A 21631-nucleotide genomic window follows, 5' to 3' on the forward strand; every position below is an offset into this window, starting at 1 on the left:
TGCTCCTTTCCCTCTCTTGGAAATCTCCCCTGCTTTCCTCTATCACCAATCTTCTCCTCTCCCACACCATTCTCCACAGCAAGCCAAATGAAATCTTCAACTCAAAGAACAGCACCCTCCCACCTTTCCCTTTGACTACTTCCTATGCTTCTGGCTTCATCCTGGCAGCCAAACTCTCCTATAGGCATGCCTCCATTTGCCTCAAAATCCTCTCTCCCAGTTCTTGCCTGGGTGTCTGCCAGGCTTCCATCTCTCCCACTGCTCTCAGGGCCACTACTTCGATCACTGTGCCTTCCTCAGGGAACAACACCTCCGTTTGCATTCCTTCAGACTCTTATCTCTTTCCAGTGAGCTGTCCCAAGAGTCCTAATTCCCAACTGCTAATCCTCCCTGTACGTGTACACACACACACACACACACACACACACGTGTACATATTCTTCACTTCTCAACCTCCCCCAATGTCACCTGTCTGCTAAGGTCTAAATGTTTGGGTCTGCATCCCCAATTTATACATTGAAGTCCTATTGCCCAAAGTGGTGGTGTTACAAGGTAAGGCCTTTGAGGAGGTGACTAGATCTACCTTTAGAATGAAATTGATCCCCTTATAAAGGATGCTCAGAGAGCTCTCCTGCCTTTCTAACACCCATGGAAACAGCTAGTGCATGCCATTTATAAACCAGAAACCGTGTCTCCACCAGACCCTGAACCTGATGCTAAGCTGGCCTTGGAATTCTCGGCCTCTAAAACTGAAAGACATTAGTTTCTGATGCCTCTAAACTACTAGGATATAGTATTTGATTTGTGGACATCTGAACATTCTAACACTATTCCTCTGGGCTTGGTTTAAGCTATGGTTTGGAGGGGTCTCTCCTAGGGACCATTTAACATCATGTGGGGGACATTTTTGGTTGTGGCACTGGAGAGTGAGAGGCAGGGACTAGCATCCATGAGACAGAGGCTAAATAGTGATAAAATTCTAGCAAGTACAGTATAGTCCCTAACTACAAAGAATCATCTGAAGACAAAATGTCATCATCACATTGGTCAAGAAACAATCAACTGGTTAAGAATCAATCTCTTCTTGCATCTTCTTTCCAATAACATTGATCTTTTTTGTTCCGAGTACCTATAGGATCCAAGACAATCTACAACAAAGTTATGCATTTCTTGAGGTCTCACCAAGCAATTGGGCTCAGCACACTATTTTTCTTCCTTTATATTCCTGGAAGAGATGCTGTCAGTTAAGCCACTTATTAAAGTAAATAGGAAAACACTGCTCTACGTGTTTCTGTACAAGCATTGCAATAGTTACAGAGCAAACACCAGGTTAGGCTGCTGACTTCCTTTAAACCCAAAGTGGTCTCATACAACGTCAGCAGGGCTGCTTCTCCTTTTTCAGCATGCCAGTATACAACACTTATCTCTGGAGTTTTCCCTCACTCATAGCTCCTTCCCTTCCACGTGCCACCTCAGTTCCTAATACGCATTTTCAGCTAAAACTCAACACGGCTATTTACTTCCATCTGCCATTCCTTCACGCTGGGATCTTCTTAAACTGGAACATACATTAGGAGATATAAAACGTCTCCACGAAAATGAGGTGATCCGGAAGGATTCGTTGAGTTACCAAAGTAACAAAAACGACTAGCATTTTTCGGGTCACCAAAAGGATGTCCATGCCCAACATGGTGCGTTCCCTGTTTCACTCACACCAGGGCTACTCTTACCTCCACCTGCAGGAGGGAAATGGCACCTGTGGCCTTGAGCACATCTGAGGCATACCTGCGCATGCCTCTGTTTTAAAAGTCAGTTCAAATCAGATTTTACTTTTTTTTTAATCACACAGTGGTGATCTTCTCCAAGAGAGGCGGCAGTGCAGATAGATAGCCTGCCTCCGTCTCGCTGCTAGGGTGAAGAGGCCAGGGCCCAAGTCCCCGGAGCTCAGAGAGAGGCGACGACGCCCGCCCAACCCACGTTCGCCGTTCCATCTCGGTCTTACCTGGCTGTCCCACCTAGCTCAGAAGCACCTAGAAGAACGTCGCACGCTCAGAGCCCAATTCCTTCCCTCAGCCCACTTCTCCGGAGGCTGAAACGCCCCGCGCGCTTTGCGTCATCAGTCGGCGCCCGCGAGCGATCACGTGACGCCCGGGCCCAGACCACCGCCCCTCGGTCACGTGACGGGCTGGAGACACCAGGGCTGAAACTAGGGTCCTGCACGCTGGAGCCCTACAGCTCAGGACTCTAGGGGATCCCTGGGGCGGGAGAGGGGGATCCGGGCGCCCAGTCCTCGGGGCCAGCGTCGGACGGCTGACAGGTGAGTCGGGGGCGCGCCTGCGCGTTCGCGGCCCTCTCCCCTCCCCAGTGGGCCGCGTCGGATGCTGTCCCGGGGAGCCACCAGAACCCGGAAACCTAGGGCTTGCAGAGAGTTTGGGCTGCATCTCTGCTATTCACATACGGCTTAATGGAAATCGCTCTGGCTCCTTGGAAGCTTTGGCGGTGATGCTCAGCTGCTGAGCTTGCAAGTTTCTCCGAGCGGTGCCTTGCTTAGTGTGGCTGATCTTTCATTTACTCTCGAGAAAACCGAGCAGTCACTGAAGTGACTGAGGTGAGGGTTTCACACACGGGCGAGGGGGTTGAATAAAAGTTCTGTCACGCACTGTGAATTTGGGTAAGTCGCTCCTCTGCTCCCTACGCCCCCTCACTCACTTGAGACATGGTGCCAAAGTCCTTTGTATTGCGGGGAGGGAGGGAGTCCACTGGGATCTGACTCTTGTATGATAGGAAAAAAGAAAGTTGGAGTCCTGGTTGCTATATAGGCGAGGGATAGTGAAGGAGTTTTATTGCCTCAGTCCACAACCAGGGGCACGCGCCTTAGGTCAGCTGTTCTCAACTATGGGTCGCCCGACCCCTTTAGCAACCTTCTGTCTCCATAAATGTTTACGTTACGATTCCTACCAGTAGCAAAATTGCACTTAGGAAGTAGCAACGAAAATGATTTTCTGGTTGAGGCCACCACAACATGTATTAAGGGGTCGCAGCGTTAGGAAGGCTGAGAACCACTTAAATGTTCTTAAGGACTCATGAATCGGACTGAAGGAAACCAGCTCATTCCAGAACTTTTCGGGGAGAGCATCCATTATGGATTTGAGACTCTTGCTTTCTTTATGGAGCTGAGGTTTTGTGAAGACATAAAAATAGATTCCTCTTCCTTTGTCTTCTGGATCGGGGCCAACAGTGCTTTGTCTAGCACACTTTAATTTACTAAAGACTTTTTCTTCTGTACTTACGGGGTATCAGGATGTCAGTCTTTGATGAGGGGTTCCATGCCAAGTTCCTAAAAATAAAGCTGACACACTTTGTAACCGATAATATTAATAAGAGGATTAAGATCTGTGGCTTCGTTCCATGCCATGAACAGTACAATTCAACCTAGAGTTGGGGGAGTACTACTGGTGTTCAGAAGTTTTCGTCATCCATTGGGTGGTGGCAGTCTCCAAAAGAATGATTTAATGCAGCTTCTTCTACAACGTTTACTTGGCCTCACTCAGGAAAGGCTCAACTGAAGTGTACCATCTTGTAAAGCTGGCTGCTTTTGTCTTAAATGGTTGTGTGATAAGTGTCTATAGTGATAGTCATTTGATTCTGTCACTCTGCGCCAGTTTAGAAAATATTCTAGCCAAATAAGTTACAGGGAAAATATATAACTAGTCATTGTTATGTCTAATGTGTCATAATGCAACTAGATGGGATAATGTGACTAACTGATTTATTCTTTCATTTAATGTTGTCCTGACATTAGTCTTCAAAATGTAGCCCGAAAACTTGCATTGTAAGAGTTGTTGTTTTTTTTTTTTTTTTTAACTCAGTGTTCATCACAAGGTGAGACAGATTATAAGCAATGATATTTCACTAGAGCGGGGTTAATTGTAACGGGTGTTTTTCTTTTACATTAAAATTTTTCATAAAAACACTTGTTTTAATACACATGTAGATAAGACAATCACCTTAGTTAACAGAGGCCATACCTTTGTTGAACCGCTGCTAAATATGTTTGATTATTTTCTTATGTCCTTTTCGAGTTTTCAGTATGTTTGGTTGGTTGGTTGGTTTAGAGTCTCACTATGAAGCTCTAGCTAGACTGGAATTCACTATGTAGACAAGATGGCCTTGAACTCATAGCAATCTGCCTGCCTCTTTGGAGTACTGGGATTAAAGGGGTGTGTCACCATACCCAATCTTAAAGTATGACCTTAAGGGCCAAGAACTTAACACACAAAGTCTTGATTTACATCATCATCTCAAGCCTGATCTTTCCTCAGTGTGCTGGGTCTGTCTGTCTGTCCCTTGGGAGAGAAAGGGAAGAGGGCAGGTACCACTGCTTTGCTTTAAGCTGTGTCTCTAGGAGCTACCTGTCTGCACTATGGTAGTATGTACACCTAGCCAGCACTTATACCTACTGATCATAACTTGGCCTTTGCTTTGTGAGGGCAGTTTTATGCTGGCTAACTTTGGGTGGGTTTGGTCTTTGGTGGACCTCAGTAGGTCCTGATTTTACCCATTGTGGATTATTTTCTCCCTTTTGCTCTCGCATTTCCCATGCTAGACCACAATTCCACAATTGGATTACCTGAATCTCAGCGCATCACTTAGCAGTGTGGTTTAAGAAGCAAATATCACTGAGACTACTAAGAAGACTCGCTAAGGATGTGTACCGTAATGTGTATTCTAGGGTTCCATAGTGAAAGAGTTCCAGGAAGCTGCTGTGACTTCTCAGTATCCTCTGCTTGCAGCCCCCATCCAGTCCACCTCCATTAGCTCTGTGTCTACCTCTTGTTCACTGTGCTCCGGACACCCTAGCCACCGTGCTGTTCCTTAGCACTGTTTCAGTTACCTTCCTGTTGCTGTGAAGAGATTCCATGACCAAGGCAACATAGAGAAGAAAGAATTTAGCGGCGGCTTATGGTTTCAGAGGGGGAATCCATGACCATTGTGGCAGAGGACACGACAGCAGGCAGGCATTGCACTGGAGCAGTAGCTGAGAGCTTACATCTGACCCACAGGCACAAGGCAGAGAAAGAGAGAGCCGACTGGGACTCGCGTGGGCTTTTTATACCTCAGATTTTAAACTGCCAGCCTCCGTGACACGCCTCCTCAAAAAGACCAATCTTCTCATCCTTGCCAAGCAGTTCCACCACCTGGTGACCATTCTTATTCTAAAGGTCTATGTCTGCCCTGGACCTTCATACTGACTTATAAGCTGTATGTAGAATGCCTTTCTTCTGGATCTGTTCATTATCTATTGAAGTGGAACTAACTTCCCCACTGCCTAGTAGCATCACACATTCTCTCTCTGTCTCTGTCTCTCTCTGTCTGTCTCTCTGTCTCTGTCTCTGTCTCTCTCTGTCTCTCTCTGTCTCTCTCTCTCTCTCTCACACACACACACACACACACACACACACCTTTACACAGGACTCTTACACACAGTGACCACTTGCTCTATCAGAACTAGCATGCTAGAGAGAGAACCCACGATGGAGCTCAGTCTTTTTGTACTTACTTCTGACATGGAAGCTGTGGGCGCTGTCATGTCTGTTCCAGGAGAGATTCTATACATCAATCTAAATTCAAGGGAAGGAGCCTACCAAGGGCATGAATAACAGGAGGCAGAGGTCATTGGGGGCAACGTAGATGCTGGCAACCATCCCCAGATATGCTTACTGCCTGTTCCCTCTCTTCCTTTTGGTTTCTGTTCAGACATCCTTTTATCAGAACAACTCTATATAGTCTGGCATGTGATCCATCTTTAAAATCAGGTTTTTCCTTACACTCCTTATCATAGCCTGTATGTATTGGTTAAGTTATATGTCCTGCTTTCAGTAGTGTATACACATCATGAAAACTGAAGCTCTGGGTTATTCACTACTGTATTCTCAGATTCTAAAACAGTCCTTGGCACTTAGCAAACACTGGCTAACTACTTGCTGAAGAAATGAGCTGAATTAACAGCCAGTTAAAAGCAATCCACTGAGCAAGCATTGTAGATGTAAGTAGTTCCGTAGTTGGATCAGCAGATCAGGAATACATGAAGAAGGCATGTCCTTTCTATCCTTCTGCTCTGCCATCTGTTGGCTCTTGCCATTGCCCCACCCCACCCCTGCCCGAGCTAGTTAGCTTGTCATCCTAAGGAAGCTGTTGCAGCTCCCAGCACCAAATGTCTCCTAGACAACATTCAAAGACAGGAAGCAGGAGATCAATGTGGGCAAAATAACAAGTTCCCCTCTCACTTCTCCCCTTTTAGCTGATGGTAAAAACTACATCCTAGAAGCCCCGTCTTAAGACTTTCTCTCGAATGTCATTGTTCTAAAACCAGATCACATGGTCAGGAAAGGCACTTTGTCTTCTACAGTGGAAAAGAAGATGGGCACAGAGTTGAGGAGTGAACAAAGAGTTGTTGCCATGACATCCTAGCTGATGAAGACATTTCTAAATACTGAATCAGTGGTAGAGACTTCCAAGAGAACTTTACAGGGGTTTCACAGAGCTCAGTAATCAATAAGTCTGATAGATAGCTCATAGCGAGAGAGAGCGTGCTGCATGTACTGAGACAGCCCTCTCGTGGGCTGTCAGCAGCCTTTCTACATGCTGATTTCACCTACAGTCAAGACCTCACTATTAAATCATTTACCCTTTGGGTCTCTGGTCTTAGAAGACTACATGTGACGGTAGAAGTTGTCATTGGCAAAATTTTAATGAGGCTCTTCACTCAAAAACTCCCAACAGCATCAATTACATTCAGTTCTTGGTTTTAGTCATCATCTCCCTAATTGTTAATACCAGCACACAGGGAAGTACACTTTGGGGGACCAGTGGACTTTCCTAAAGCTGAGAATGAAGCTGGCTTCCTGGACAGCAGTAGATGATTAGAGGGCGATAGGTGATGGTGCTATGACGGATTTTAGCTTGCGAGTCACCCCTTTGCACCCCTTGCCCATTGTTCTGTTAGGCTGTTGCTTCCTTCTGCTTGTGAGATCTGTTGAGCATTTCTGAACTCAACCCTCTTCCCTGCCTTCTGCATTTCAAACCTATCTTCCAAATTATTTGCCATAGAAAAGTTCTTCATTCTTATATTCTAGAATATGTCTTCTTAAAGCTTCTGGGTGACTTTCTCAAATTTCCTAGAACTTCGAGCTACTCAATGGCACCCATCATAATGAGAACACTCACCCAGCAGTAGTCGGTAGAGGGCCCAGACTGCCCGGTGAGTGGGTGCTCCCCTAGTTATCTCGACCACTCCGTAAGCACTTCACATCTTTTACAGATTCCTTTCTCTGGGACCCTCTGCTCAGCTCACCACAGGCTGCTCCAGGACAGATCACTTCTTATAGTCTTCATACTGACGCACATTCCATGCAAAGATTAGCATCATTAACCTCTTGTATTTTACTGCAGTTTTCCTCAAAACTAGTATGGCGATTTGAATAAAATGTCCCCATAGGTACATAAAGAGTGGCACTATTAGGAGGTGTGGCCTTGTTGAAGGAAGTATGTCACTGGGGGAGGGCTTAGAGGTTTTAGAAGTTCAGTCCAGGCCTGATGGCTCACCGTCTCTTCCTGCTGCGTGTGGATCCAGATGTAGACCTCTCAGCTACCTCTCCAGCACCACATCTGCCTGCATGTTGCCATGCTTCCCGTCGTGATGATAATGGGCTAAACCTCTGAACTGTAAGCCAGCACCAGTTAAATGTTTTCCTTTATAAGATGCTGTGCTCGTGGTGTCTTTTCCCAGCAATGGAAACCTAACTAAGGAACCAGCCATCCTCCACTCTTTAATGTTTCAGCTTCACCTCAAAAATATATTGGGGATTTCATATAAAAGAGATGCTTAGGGCTGCCTCCCCCCTACACAGCAGAGACTCTGTGATTCCAGGTGGTCATGTTACGCAGCCTCGCTGTGAACCACTGTCCTAAAGTGTGGGCTGCGTTCTTCAACACATCTTCTTCTCCATATGGCAGAGAGGCACTCAGAACTGGGTGGTTGGGTAAGGAGATGGAGTGTGCCTTCGAGAACTTTCAGAAGAGTGACCTGTTAACTACAAGTGCAGTGGTTTGTATGCTGGGTGATACGTCATCCTCAGGATATTGGAATAAAAGAAAGCTGAGTAGCTGATTCTGGTTACGTGGTACATATGTATTTTTAGACCAGTTTGGTTTAGTATAGATACATCATCTTCACAAGATTATATAAACTTATCTAAAATTTTATTATTCGTTTGCATTATGTGTGTGCACATATGCATGCATGTGGCTGTGGGGGTGGGGTTAATGCCCATGGAAACCACAAGAGGGCATTGTATCCCCTGGAGCTGGAGTTACAGGTGTGAGCTTGTGTAGGAACTCTAGAACAGCAAACACTGTGGAACCATCTCTCCAGCCCCTGAAAATTTCAAAGGAATTGTGGGCATGTTTATACCTATGGGTCCATTGGATAAATCCTCAAAATGATGTACAGGGGTGTGTCTATTGACTTGTAGTGACTTGGGGAAATATCACGTAGTAGGATGTTTTTGTACAGTAGGTTATACCAGAGCCACACGTGTCCAGTAGCCCCACTCTGGCTCCAAGATGAGCTGTACCTTATCTTTTTTTCATGAGAAGCAAGCAAAGGGCTGAAGAAGAGGCTGAGAGTGTGGTTCTAGCAGCGGTCCTTGTGCCTAATCTTCATTCTCAACTTGACTGGCCTTGGAATCACCCAGGAGACATCTGTGGGTCTGCCTTTAGGGGAGTCTTCAGAGACTCCCCTAACTGAGAAAGGATGGCATAACACAAATATGGGTGAGATCATTCCATGGCTTGGGTTCCCAAACTGAATAAAAAGAAAAAAAGGAATTGACCTGAGTACTAACAGTCATCTCTCTGTGAATATTAGGAATAATTGCCTTTTCCTCATACCAGAACTCATTGACATAGTTTCATGAGTTGTATATACATCAAAAGCATAAACAGATATGTCTCTAAAAATTGTTAACTTCTTTTCTTTTTTCCCCATATAGGTTGTTTAATGGAGCAGCCACTTGTTCCACAGACCTGGCCTCCCCTCATGATCCACAGACCCCAGCTCTGAAGCCCCCCAGGTGTGGAATAGCAGGTCACCATCACGATGCTGGACTTCCTGGCTGAGAACAACCTCTGTGGCCAGGCAATCCTGAGGATTGTTTCCTGTGGCAACGCCATCATTGCCGAGGTGCTGCGGCTGTCCGAGTTCATTCCTGCTGTATTCCGGCTGAAAGACCGGGTGGACCAGCAGAGATACGGAGACATCATATTTGACTTCAGCTACTTTAAGGTGCTTTCCCCCATGGCTTTGATATGACTGCCCTTTCTATACCAGCAGCTTTTCTCTGGGAGCAAGAAGGCTTGAAGTGGTCAGATAATTACAGGGCATTAAAAGGTCAGCTTTTTAGTCAAAGTTAACATCAGCTTCTAACTTAAAAATAAGAGAAGGAAGGGTACTGTGTAGAACGTGCAGTATTAACCAGTTAAAGCAAACAACCTGAAAGGTAACGCCTTTCACCTTGAAATACATTTGAAAGCCTGCTAACCCTGGTTGCCATTCACCCACAAGGATTTTGATTCGAGGCTTGCTGTACCATCTTACCATCTGTTGATCTGCTTTTGTTTTAACGTATAAGAACCATAAAGCAAGCGGGTGTGGTGGCGCACGCATTTAATTCCAGCACTCAGGAGACAGCCTAATCTACAAAGTGAGTCCAGGACAGCCAGAGCTATACAGAGATACTCTGTCTCAAAAAACAAAACAAAACAAAACAAAAACAATAAAAAAAAGCACAAACCACTATTGTAAGATAACCTGGAAGTGTTTTCAACAGATACACCATTACTGACTTTTAACACAAGTGTGTTTCCCTTCTCAGGGTCCAGAGTTCTGGGAAAGCAAACTGGAAGCCAAACCTGAGCTACAGGATTTAGATGAAGAATTTCGGGAAAACAACATAGAAATAGTGACCAGATTTTATTTAGCCTTTCAAAGTGTACATAAATACATCGTAGACTTAAACAGGTATGGACAAATTTTGTAACAGCTTGTTCTGGGAGAACAACAGGGAAGAAGGGAGCCAGCAGCCAGCAGACCATGTGTGCCTCTCTCGGGTCCACAGCTAACCCACCCATGCCACACATCGATGCGTTTCCATGGCAACCTGCTGCTGCTCCTGTGAAGGGTCGTGATCAACTTGCTCCACTCTGCCCTCGGGCTTTCAGTCCCTCGCCTAGTGATCCTGTTCTAACACTTTACATGTCACGTTAACTGAGAAACTAACTTTTTTTAAAAAGCATTTTGGTTTTTTGTTTTGTTTTGTTTTAAGATAGGCTTTCATTGTGTTGTGCACAGCTGTGGAATTTACAATCCTCTGCCTCTGTCTCTGGAGTCAGTGGGAAGACAAGCCCGTTCTACCAGGCCCAGCTCAAATCAGCAGTTCCTAGGAGTTCACTGACCTTTAGTGGGTAGCGCATGTCCTATGCCACTGCTTCTGAGCTCTAGCTGTTTTGTAACTCAGGAGCAGGGAATATTCCTTTGACTTGGAACAGCTATAAGTGTTAACTTGTGGCCCCAAGTCACTATGAGTTACAGCTCATAAGATGCTCAGGTTCATAAAAACAGCAAGGACTAGAGGAACTGAAGCCAGAATGCCTGGTGTCCTGCCTTGTCTTCAGAAAGCCTTTCCTCCCTCAAAGATGTTAGAGCTTCTGCTTACATTAATATGTTGCCTGGCATTTCACGTTTAGATACCTCGATGATCTCAATGAAGGAGTTTATATTCAGCAAACCTTAGAAACTGTGCTTCTCAATGAGGACGGAAAACAACTTCTAGTAAGTAGTATTGACTGTAATGTGCATATTCAAAAATACAAAACAGCTGGGCATGGTGGCGCATGACTTTAATCCCAGCACTTGGGAGGCAGAGGGAAGTAGATCTCTGTGAGTTCAAGACCAGCCTGGTCTATACAGCCAGTTCCAAGACAGCAACGGCTAAATAATAGAGAGACCATGTCATAGATAATAATAACAATAACAATAATAGTAACAACAATAATAATAATATCAGCATCAATATATACAGAATGCAATTCCTCAAAAGAAAAGAAAATAGCTTGATAGTTATGGGTTTAGAGTGTGTTTGTATTGAATGAAATTACTAATGGCATGAGGATCCTGTTGGGCTATGAGCTTCCTCTGTGTAAGAACACCATCTTTTTTCATCCAGGACATGAAGCTGGTACTTAGTACACAGTCATCATTTAAGAATGTCTGTTAGCGCCAGTGTGGTGGCCATGTCTACAACCCCAGCACTCGGGAGATGGAGACAGGAAGATTAGTTCAAGGCCATCCTTACTCATAGAATTCTGATTCTATTTTATAACCTCGAGCAAAATAATCACTAGGAATTAAATTTTATTTTCAGTCAATTTTAAAAGCGTATTCTTCACAGTAGCTGAGATCCCTTTGCAGAAAAACATGCATTTACCTTAAAATATAAATACAACTTTCGGGAAGAATGACCAGAGTGATCATTTGTACAATTGTGACATCACTCCTTGTAGACAGGCAGTCTTGTGAGCTCGGCCATTGTCCTTTCTCTTCATAGTGTGAAGCCCTGTACTTATACGGAGTAATGCTGCTTGTCATAGACCAGAAGATCGAAGGGGAAGTCAGAGAGAGAATGCTGGTTTCTTACTATCGATACAGGTATCTTTGGCCTCACAGCCCCAGAACACTGCTGTGGACAAAGTGCACTGCGTGCTCCTGTGCCCTTGGGAGCAGTAGCCTGTGGTGCAAGATGCTGAAGTACATACATCTTCTGAATGCACTGAAAGAGTATAGCCGTTACCCTTTTGTGTATTACAATTAACAGATTACATTCCGGGAAAACTGTATACTATATATAAAATGCTGTATCCAGGACTTAGCGATACAGAGACTGTCGTGGCCACGATAAGAAGATGGGTATCTGAAATCAGAATGTTTTAACTTGAGGATAAATGTTAAGGAATTTGAAAGTTTTATGTGTTCTTTTACTTTGAAAGTTTTTGTGGGTTTGTTGTTGTTGTTGTTTGTTTTTATTTTTTTACTTTTCAAACAAGACCCCTTGCATACATAAAGAAATGAAGGCGTTTTCTGTCGTCATTCTCATGGGGATGGCCAAAAAGCTATTATTCTGAATGAGGTTGAAAGTGGATTTTTCTCCCCATGCATAGACACAGAAACAACAGCCGAGGTCTTGGGTTTCATGAGTCTATGCAGAGCTGTGTGGCTGTCGGAAGTAGAATCCCAAGGAGCCACTTTGACAGGTTTTTAACTCCAGCACTTCCCATACAGGTTTTCAGTCTTTTGAAGAAATGTATCCAAAAAAAAAAAAATGGATACATGGGGCTGGAGAATAGCCTTAGCAGTTAAAGAGTATCTGCAAACTTCTAGAAGACCTCAGTTTATTTCCCAGCACCCCCACCAGGCAGCCCACAGCCAATCAATCTCAATCTCTCCCTACACACACACACACACACACACACACACACACACACACACAAAATTCAGTAAGTCTAAAACCAAGTAATGTTAAGTGAGAAGTATATATATAAGGCAGATAAACAACTCTGAATACAAATTAAATGTAGAAGCCATCTCAAGGAAGAAATGGTTGATAAGCAGGAGGCATTTACGAGTTAGGATGAAGATAGGATGAGTAGAATTCACAGGAATGGCCAACGAAGAGCAGGTCCTCCACAGAGTGGCTTTCTGAGGACATTGTCTGCAGCACTTGCTGGCACTCTGCCTCCTCTGTAAGTTAACCTCGAGCTGCTCATATAGCCTGTGTCTTTTCAGCATTATCATTCCTGAAGGGATTGTCCACTGCTGCAGATCATTCATTCACATCCCTTTGTCCTTTCACTGTCTTGTATCCATGCTTGAAAAATGAAATGGGAGTCACCTCCAGGCCTTTAGGAGATCAAGTGTTATGGTGAAACTTGAATGGCCTTACCTCTACTCCTGAAAGTGCCCAGAGAAACAAAAGCTAAGTGATGTGAGCATGAAGAGAAGTATTCACTTATGGCCCTTCCCTTTGAACGCTCAGACTTTATCCCGTGGGGATTAGCATCCCAGGGACCAGAGCACCTTTGTCAGTGAGACACTGTTGCAGCTCAGTAGAGTGCTGAAGGAGACCCTGGTAGCAGGTAGAAGGTATTTAAGATGAATTCATGTCTTACAGAGTCACTGTTCTAGCATGAAAAAAATCCCAGATATTTTTTACTGGAACTCTTCAGCTTGCCAAAAAAGAAAAAAAAAGAAAAAAAGAAAAATCAGAGTAGTGTAAAGCCACATTAACATGATTTTTAAGTTTTTTTTTTTTTTTAATTTGTAAATGTTGGCTGAGTTTCATATTCTTTATCCATGATTCTGAAATCTAAGGAACTCTTTTAAAAAATAACTACATAAACTTGTGTGTGCTAATGCACACCTGTGATTCTTGCACTTGAGAGGCACAGGCAAGAAGATTGCTAGTATTTGAGGGTATTGTGGGCTACATAGTAAAAACCCTGGCTCAAGAAATCCAGGTGTACACACACTGTATAAATATATATATGTGTGTGTATATATGTACACATATGCACACACGTGTACTCTGTATATAACAGAGTTGTCAGTCAGACCTGAACCTGAAATCATTTGGAGTCAAGACCTACCGAGAACAGATGTGGGCTCTCTGCCATCTTCATTTCTGTAAGATAATTTTACTCTTGATTTTTAAAATTCATTGATCTCGAGACACCAACTCAAAACCTGCTGTGGTATTCTGTAGTGTATTCCAAACACTATATTGCTTGCTTGCTTTTGTTTGGAAACTATGATGAGACAAATAGAGCTCCAAGGATTTGGAAAGGGGGTTGTAGGCCTTTACAGAGGACTAATACCTACCCTTCAAATAGATTCTTTAAGTGTGTCCTTGTGATTTATAAGGCTCTAATGGACCCATTGTTCTTTCTGGATGGAGTCCTTCACTGTTAGACTTAACGTGTTTCTAATAGACGATTTATTTGGCTCTTCTGTTTCCTGTTGTGAACTTGACTCAGTGCTGCTCGATCCTCTGCTGATTCCAATATGGATGACATTTGTAAGCTGCTACGAAGTACAGGCTATTCCAGCCAGCCAGGAGCCAAAAGACCACCCAACTACCCTGAGAGCTATTTCCAGAGAGTGCCCATCAACGAAACCTTCATCAGCATGGTCATCGGACGCCTGAGGTCTGACGACATATACAACCAGGTGAGAACCGAAGGGCCTTAATCACTTCAAAGGTGAAATTTACGTTCCACCTCCGTTCCTCCTTTTCTTCTTTCTTCCTCCACTGAGTCAGAACAGCCCCTAGAAACAATTTGCAAAAGCTTTTGAACAGCACTCCAGGGTCAAGGAAAGGAGCTGTGAAGTGTGGGTGAACCCGAGGTTTCAGAGAGAAGATGGGAAGGAGGTGCATTCTTTTAAGTCATCCACTTAAACAGTTATTGAGAGTGCGTGATACGTTCTTCATGGCTACATGCTGGGGTTTCGTCACCAAAGAAGACAGGCTCTGCTCCCTACCCAGGGAGGTCCCATAGCTCCAGAACGGCCACAGCCACCAGAGGAGTGACGGTAGAATAAGCTGCATGTTAGTTTGGGGGAAGCCTATGTGCCACCAGAGCATGCAGCAGTGGTGGCAGGATTGCCGCTGGAGGCAAAGTAGAGCAGAAGGGCAGTCTAGACAGAGCTGGCAGCCTGAGCAGGCCTAGAAAGATCCTGCAGCATCGTAAAGTCAGAGCATATGCTCCCCAGTGCGTACATCGCTAAGGAAAGCCGGAAGAGCGTTGCTGTGCTCCGCTTCCCTTCCCATTGGGGAGCTCTCGCTCCTTTACCCTTGTCTTCACGCTGAGGGGAGAAAAGACATGGTTTCATGTATGTCTATATTACTATAAGGTAGGATGGATCATCATAGAGCAAATCTGCTCTGGAACAGCTCTCTTTGTATCTGTTGCCCTTTGCTGAGACTTCGCTCTAAAGTAGCCTCACAAGAGATTTTGTTCGCATGCCATTCTCCCTGCTGCACCTGGCAGCCCTGCAGAGTGGACATCATTATCCCCATGTTGCTGTAGGGGAGGAGAAATCCTTGTGTGGAGGAAATACAAAAATGACAACAAGGAGGCCAAGCAGGAGTAAGACTTTCTATTTTTGTAAGGAAAACACTGAATTGCAGTAGAAGGGAAGAGAACATTGTGGGTTCTAAATAAGAGGAAAGAACAGAGTTCCGCCATTGCTCCCAGGGCCATGACCCTGAAAGCTGATGTGTGAGACTTTAGGAACTGGCTGCTGGCATCAAGCGTGTGTCACAGGCTGCTGTTGTGTTGCAGGTCTCTGCCTATCCTCTGCCAGAGCATCGCAGCACGGCCCTGGCCAATCAAGCCTCCATGCTTTACGTGATCCTCTATTTCGAACCTTCCATTCTTCACTCCCACCAAGCAAAAATGAGAGAGATCGTGGATAAGTACTTTCCGGATAATTGGGCAAGTATTCCTCCCCTTCTGTAAATTGTCACAGAACTAACTGCCTGGGGCCAAGTATGTTATACACAGATGGAACCCAAGCTTAGTGCTCAGAGGCAGGAGGTCAGGGGCTCAGGATCATGTTCAGAAATATAGTGACGTCAAGGCCAGTGGGTACAGAGATGGGGAGGATCTCAGAGGAGTTGGGGTAAGAGAAAAACATAATTTAAAGTATATTGTATGGAAATTTTTTAATTAAAAATTTTTAAACAGAAATAAGCAGAGCCCTTCTATTTTTTTTGCCTTTTTAATATTTTTCTTTTACTTATTGTGTATGTTTCCATGTGTAGAGGTCAGAGGACAGCTTGGAGGAATCATTTCCTTCTGCTAACAAGCTTAAGGGATTGAACTCGGAGTCCTTAAGCTTGTTGGAAGGCACCTTTACCTCCTGAGCCAACTTTTTAGCCCTCTTCTTTTGCCTTTAACCTGGAAGCCAAAAAATGTTATAAATAATTAGACACAAAAAACACTGGAGCAAAATTACCCTGTGTAGTGAGAATTTTCATGACGTGAAGAACAACCAGTTAGTAAAAATAATTCTAAGCAAACACACTAATAATTTGCTTAAAATAGATACTTTGAAAGAAAAATTATGTATTAAAATATTTTCTTAATTTGGCTATTGAGAATACAAGCCAGAACTATTCATTCTTTCTCTTTTTTAAATAAGGGTCAGCTATTTATGAACTTAAGCTAGCAGGGTTCACCTAATTAGTCAAATTTTAAATAGAATCTTCACTTTCACAGCTAATAGATCTATTAAGGTTTAGATTACTGGGTATGATTATAACATGTAAACTTAGTTTCATGTAAAACTGTTGACTCCTTACATGTGACGTGTACTAGAGCAAAGAGTCTGTGGTAACGCAGTGAATTGGCTCAGGTTTCCAGCAGGTCTGTGACCTTCTCACTGCTGACTCACAGCCGCTGAGTCTCACCGCTGGCTGTTCAATGGCACCTTCAGTGCCCTGGCGGCATGAGACGAACAGCCAGCAACGAGGAGATAAGGGTCCCTGTCAGCCTGTGAGGTGAACTCTCAGCTTAGAGTTGAGCAACCAAAGAGAAAACTCAATACTTCTGCTTCACCGTGCTAACCTGAAATATGCCACCTGGAAGTGCATCTGCCACACACGTGGCCCAAGAGACTAAAAAAGATATGCCAGGCAAATGCTAACCAATAAACAGCTTGTGAGAAATTATCAGCCAATAGAGATGTTAAAGAAAACCATCAATAAAGACATATCATGTAAAATGCTTAGAAAGGATAGTCCACTGAGAGGATTGACAGTTGTGAAGTTACATGCATGCAATAACACTCAAAATCCATAAAACAAAATCTATGGATTCAGTGGGAAGAGTGACAAAACTAACTATGATGGAAATTTTTCATGAATCTCTTCCAAACAAAAGTTTTTCATAAATGTTGCTTGGATGTGTGAAGAATATATGTGAAAGTTGACTATGTATTGGAACATGAAAAGAATTCAGCTAAGTAAAATAAATACTTTTGATAGCTTACAAACTATTTTCTCACTATTGTGCAATTCAATTATAATTAACCATTAATTTAAAAGATGTGTTTAGCCGGGTAGTGGTGGCGGTACATGCCTTTAGTCCAAGAATTCAGGGAGGCAGAGGCAAATGGATCTCTGAGTTTGAGGCCAGCCTAGTCTACAGAGTGAGTTTCAGGACAGCCAGAACTACACAGAGACACCCTGTCTCAAAAAACCAAAAGAGAGAGATGTGTTTAAATGTTTGAGAAAAAATACACAGCTAGATGGCTTTTGTATGAAAGAGGGAATCATATCAAATTAAAAGACAAAAACTACAATAAAAAAATCATCTTAGAGTTGAGTTTTGCAATATGAAAGTGCTACACAACAGTTTGTGGGAAATGGGTAAAACTGCTCTTAGAAGAATTTATTACTTGAAATTTACTTTCTGGAAGGCAAGATAAAAAGTTAATGAATCAGGGGCCAGACCGATGACTCGGTGGTTAAGAGCATAGCTGTTCCTCCAAAGGACCTGAGTTTGATTCCCAGCACCCATATGGCAGCTCACAACATGCCTAATTGTAGTTCCAGGAGATCTGATGCCCTTCTGTGCTTCCAGTGGGCACCAGGCACACAAGTGACACACAGACATACGCATAGGCAAAACACCTACACACAAAGCAGAAATTAAAAGTCATTTAATGTTGATATCAGTAGATTTGTTTGATAGCTTTCAAGAGTCCTCGGTGATTTTAAAAACTGTGTTACCATGTGCTTGCATGAGTGCATGTATGTGTGTGTATGTGTGCATGCAAGCGTGCATGAGCATATGTGTAGTAAGTCATGCTTTGTGCCAGAGTTCAAGAGATTAAATTTAAGTCGCCAGGCTTGCATGGCAAATGCATTTTCTCACTGAACCATCTTGCCAGCCCCATCACTTTTAAGAGCGTAAAAATAATTTTAAAAACTGAGCTAGGGGTGATGGTGCTATAGAAAGACCTCATCTCAAAAGGAAAAAGAAAAAGAAAAGCCAGTGCTTTCTCTTACTGGTCACTGCTTGTCTCTTCTCTGTCATTTTCCTCATCTAGGAGGTTAGCACTCAGCACTTGGAAGAGAAGATTTGTCTCACTTTACCATGAAGAGCACACTTGTCACTCTTACTCCAAAGAGTTCTTCCTTGTGTTTGTTTGGAGGGCAGTTTGTGCATAACTGCATTTCCTCACCCCTATTCTTGATGAGCTCGATGCTGGGCAAATGTTGACTGACTGTCCCCTCTTTCAGGTGATCAGCATTTACATGGGCATCACTGTCAATCTAGCTGATGCTTGGGAACCTTACAAAGCTGCGAAAACTGCTCTAAACAATACCCTTGACCTCTCCAACATCAAAGAACAGGTGGGTGTGGTGAGTGACCGAGGGCGCCAGGCCTGCCTTACAGGAAATGAACTAGGTACACTTCCCATGGGACTTGGAAAATACACTCCTAGATGTCTATCTCACTGCATGACTAGAAGGCAAAAGGTGTACATCAGAATTAATTATAGGTTTACACTTGGGTGGTAGAGGAAATTCGGGATTCGTGCCCTAAGAAAGAGTCAATATCTAAGATGAGTCAGTGTGACAGGACCACAGCTGACTTTGTCTGCCCTTGTGTGAAGACTGTGTCCTGTGAACAGAGCTGGCTGAAGCTGCTAAGATCAAAATGAGTACTGCTCTGTTGCTGTGATTTAAGCACAAGAGCTACACTCGTTTCTAAGTTATGTGGCTATATTTTTTGTCTTTGGTAAGAACACCAGGCAAAAGGAAATAGTTGAATAGATGAAGGAATATTAATAAAATCTCTTGTGCAAGCATGCACTTAGTATTTCTTAATGGCTCTGTGCTCCTGCCTGGCTTTCTGGTCATAGAGTTCCCATTGTATGTAGAACAATATTGGCTCTAGAACCTCTGCGGTGTTTTGTTCAAGTCAGTTGAATCCCTTAAATAATGCACAAAATGATGTCACTGTTGGCCTGTCTCCCAGAAGCATGTGAAGGAAAGTGGCGTTCGATACTTACCGATGACACAGCATTAATTCTGTTACTCGAATTCTTTTCCAATTTTACATTTTCTCATTTGTGACATTGGAAGAAATGTCTTCAGAGCTTTAAAACCAACTTGACAGGGTTAGCAAGGCTTAACATAGGACCCTTATTGTAGTAAAAACAAATAGCCAGGATTCTAAAAGATTGGTTAGAACAATCACAATTTTGATCTACTGAGATGTACTTTTTATTCTTGTGGAAGCCTCTTCCTTTGTCTGGAGTGGTGATCCCAGCACTCAGAACACTAAGACAGACTCACTGTGAGATCAGGACAGGCAGGGCTGCACAGCAAGACCCTGACTGAAATCCAAAGTCTGGTCTTTGAGTGTTTCCACTCTGTTCTGCATTTGTCAACTGCAACAGGAAGAACAGGCAACCTAGCTCTGTCTCTGTGCTTCCTTTCCATCCAAGCTAAGAGTTGAAGGGATCAAGCCTGCATAGTGATGTTCCCCTGGAATCCCAGCACTCAGGAGGCAGAGGCAGGCAGATCTCTGTGAGTTCGAGGCCAGCCTGGTCTACATAGTAAGTTCCAGGCAAGCCAAGGCTACATGGTGACACCTTGTCTTAAAAAATAAACAAATTTGAAGGGATCAGAGAAACCATCCAGTCCAGTTTGCAAACAGAAAACAAAATATAAAAGGATAAAACCAACAGTGTTTAATCACACCCCAAACTAAAATTGACTCTCTGAATTCTAAACACAATATTCCTTTTAAAATGGCTAATGAAAAAATAAATAAATAAAATAAAATAAAAAGTAAAATGGCTAATGAAACTAGTCATGGTGGCATACCTATAATCCCAGGACTCCGAAGGCAGAGGCAGGAGGATTGTTGTGTGTTCAAAGTTCAGCCTTATTACCTCATGTAGAAATGACATTAAAAAGGGAAGTGGGGAGGGAAGGATGAACCAGTAGGTAGATGAAGGAAAGGCTTGTACTTGCTGGAGGATTCAACTGAATGTGATTCATTTTCAAGATACCTCTTCTTGCATCTAATCGCAGTTTGTTGATTTTTTTTTAATTTTCAAAGGCAAGCAGATACGCTAGTGTCAGTGAAAGAGTGCGCGCTCAGGTGCAGCAGTTTCTGAAGGAAGGTTACTTGAGGGAGGAGGTACTTCTGGACAATATCCCAAGGCTGCTGAACTGCCTGAGAGACTGCAATGTCGCCATCCGCTGGCTGATGCTTCACACGGCGGACTCAGGTACTGCACACAAGCAAGCCCCACACAAAGCTTTGCACAGATCCGGCCTGGGTCACAATGCAGAGCATTTAGCAGAGGCTGGCTGCTGCAGGAGAGGCAGTTGACTGTTTAAGGGAGTGATTTTTGTGTCAACTTGGAGAGGTCACCTGTCAGGCACTGGTAGTGGCTGGGAAATATGAGAACTTGGGACTCCCGTGTTCAAGAAGTGTGTCACTGACCACACTGGGTAGACCAATTGAGAACGCATAAAAGGGGGTAACTTCAGACCTGTGACAGGTGGAACAATGCCTCTCCCCACCTTCTCCAAAGATGCCCACGCCCTCATCCCTAGAACCTCATAGGGCACGTGGAAGAATGAGGACGATGCTATTCTGCTGACCTGAAAGTCAGGAATCTATGTTAGATTATCCCAGTAAACCAGGAGAGTGAGGCAGGCACATCAGAAACAGAAGTGGCACCAGGCATAGAACTTGGCCAACCAGTCCTGACTTTAAAGGTAGGAAGGGCACAAGCCATGAGTGCAGGCAGCCTTTAGAGGCTAAAGGGGCAAGAAAAGCAATTGTCCCTAATTTGGGAATATCTGCCCTTTAGATTGTGGTATGATGCTGTTATCCATGAGTGTGTTGGGCTGCATTCATAGCTATTCTGGGATGCATGTGGTCCTCGCTCCACAAATTAGACATACCTTCTTCACCTGCTAATACTTCTTAGAATTTTGCTTGAGTTTTGTTTCTGAGACAAAGTCTTGCCATGTAGCTATGCCTGGCCACAGAGCTGCTATGTAGATCAGGCTGGCCTTGAACCTGTGGTGGTCTGCTCAAAAGCTAGGATGCACAGATGCACATCGCCACATAGGCGGAGCCCTCTGCTTTTCACCTCTCATCCAGTCATCGTCTCTTGAGGACTTGCTCTGTGTCTTGTATTGCCTCACTTCCTGTTCTTTCAGCAAACCCTGTTGCCCCACCAGATCATTGCTTGGCCCCTCTATAACCCAGTAGCCACAGCCTCCTAGCTCCTGTAGCCAGATGCTCTCAGCCCCTTTACCTGCCATCCATTTCCACTTCCTAGGACCCATCCACAGTAGGACTTCCTCACACTTTATTTCCTTGAAAATGTGTAGACTTCCTTCTTAACTCTGTCTGGGTTCTTAAATGTTTTTCACATAAGCTGTTTTCCAGGCTGTTTCATCATTTTCTTCTTGGT

The 21631-nt window shown here is 43.9% G+C and overlaps 2 protein-coding genes across 3 annotated transcripts in view; one reads left to right on the forward strand and one right to left on the reverse strand.

Moving 5' to 3' along the window:
- The window catches only part of Nsmce2 (NSE2 (MMS21) homolog, SMC5-SMC6 complex SUMO ligase), a 214451-nt gene extending 212311 nt beyond the window's left edge, over positions 1-2140 (reverse strand). Inside the window, exon 1 of one of the 2 annotated variants that reach the window (XM_051159621.1) lies at positions 2003-2136. The gene's annotated coding sequence lies outside the window, so the exon portion shown is untranslated. Of the gene's footprint in view, positions 1-2002 lie in introns of both variants that reach the window. The other variant, XM_051159623.1, reaches the window with a different exon arrangement.
- Positions 2141-2186: 46 nt separating this feature from the next.
- Positions 2187-21631, forward strand: part of Washc5 (WASH complex subunit 5) — a 48824-nt gene continuing 29379 nt past the window's right edge. Inside the window, exons 1-9 of the mRNA XM_051159624.1 lie at positions 2187-2317; positions 9054-9346; positions 9936-10081; positions 10807-10891; positions 11667-11767; positions 14149-14341; positions 15457-15609; positions 18423-18536; positions 20257-20428. Coding sequence (XP_051015581.1) covers positions 9161-9346; positions 9936-10081; positions 10807-10891; positions 11667-11767; positions 14149-14341; positions 15457-15609; positions 18423-18536; positions 20257-20428 — 1150 coding nt within the window. The 5' untranslated portion in view covers positions 2187-2317; positions 9054-9160. The remainder of the gene's footprint in view (positions 2318-9053; positions 9347-9935; positions 10082-10806; positions 10892-11666; positions 11768-14148; positions 14342-15456; positions 15610-18422; positions 18537-20256; positions 20429-21631) is intronic.

Source organism: Acomys russatus, chromosome 17, assembly GCF_903995435.1.
Source record: "Acomys russatus chromosome 17, mAcoRus1.1, whole genome shotgun sequence".
Lineage (NCBI taxonomy): Eukaryota > Metazoa > Chordata > Mammalia > Rodentia > Muridae > Acomys > Acomys russatus.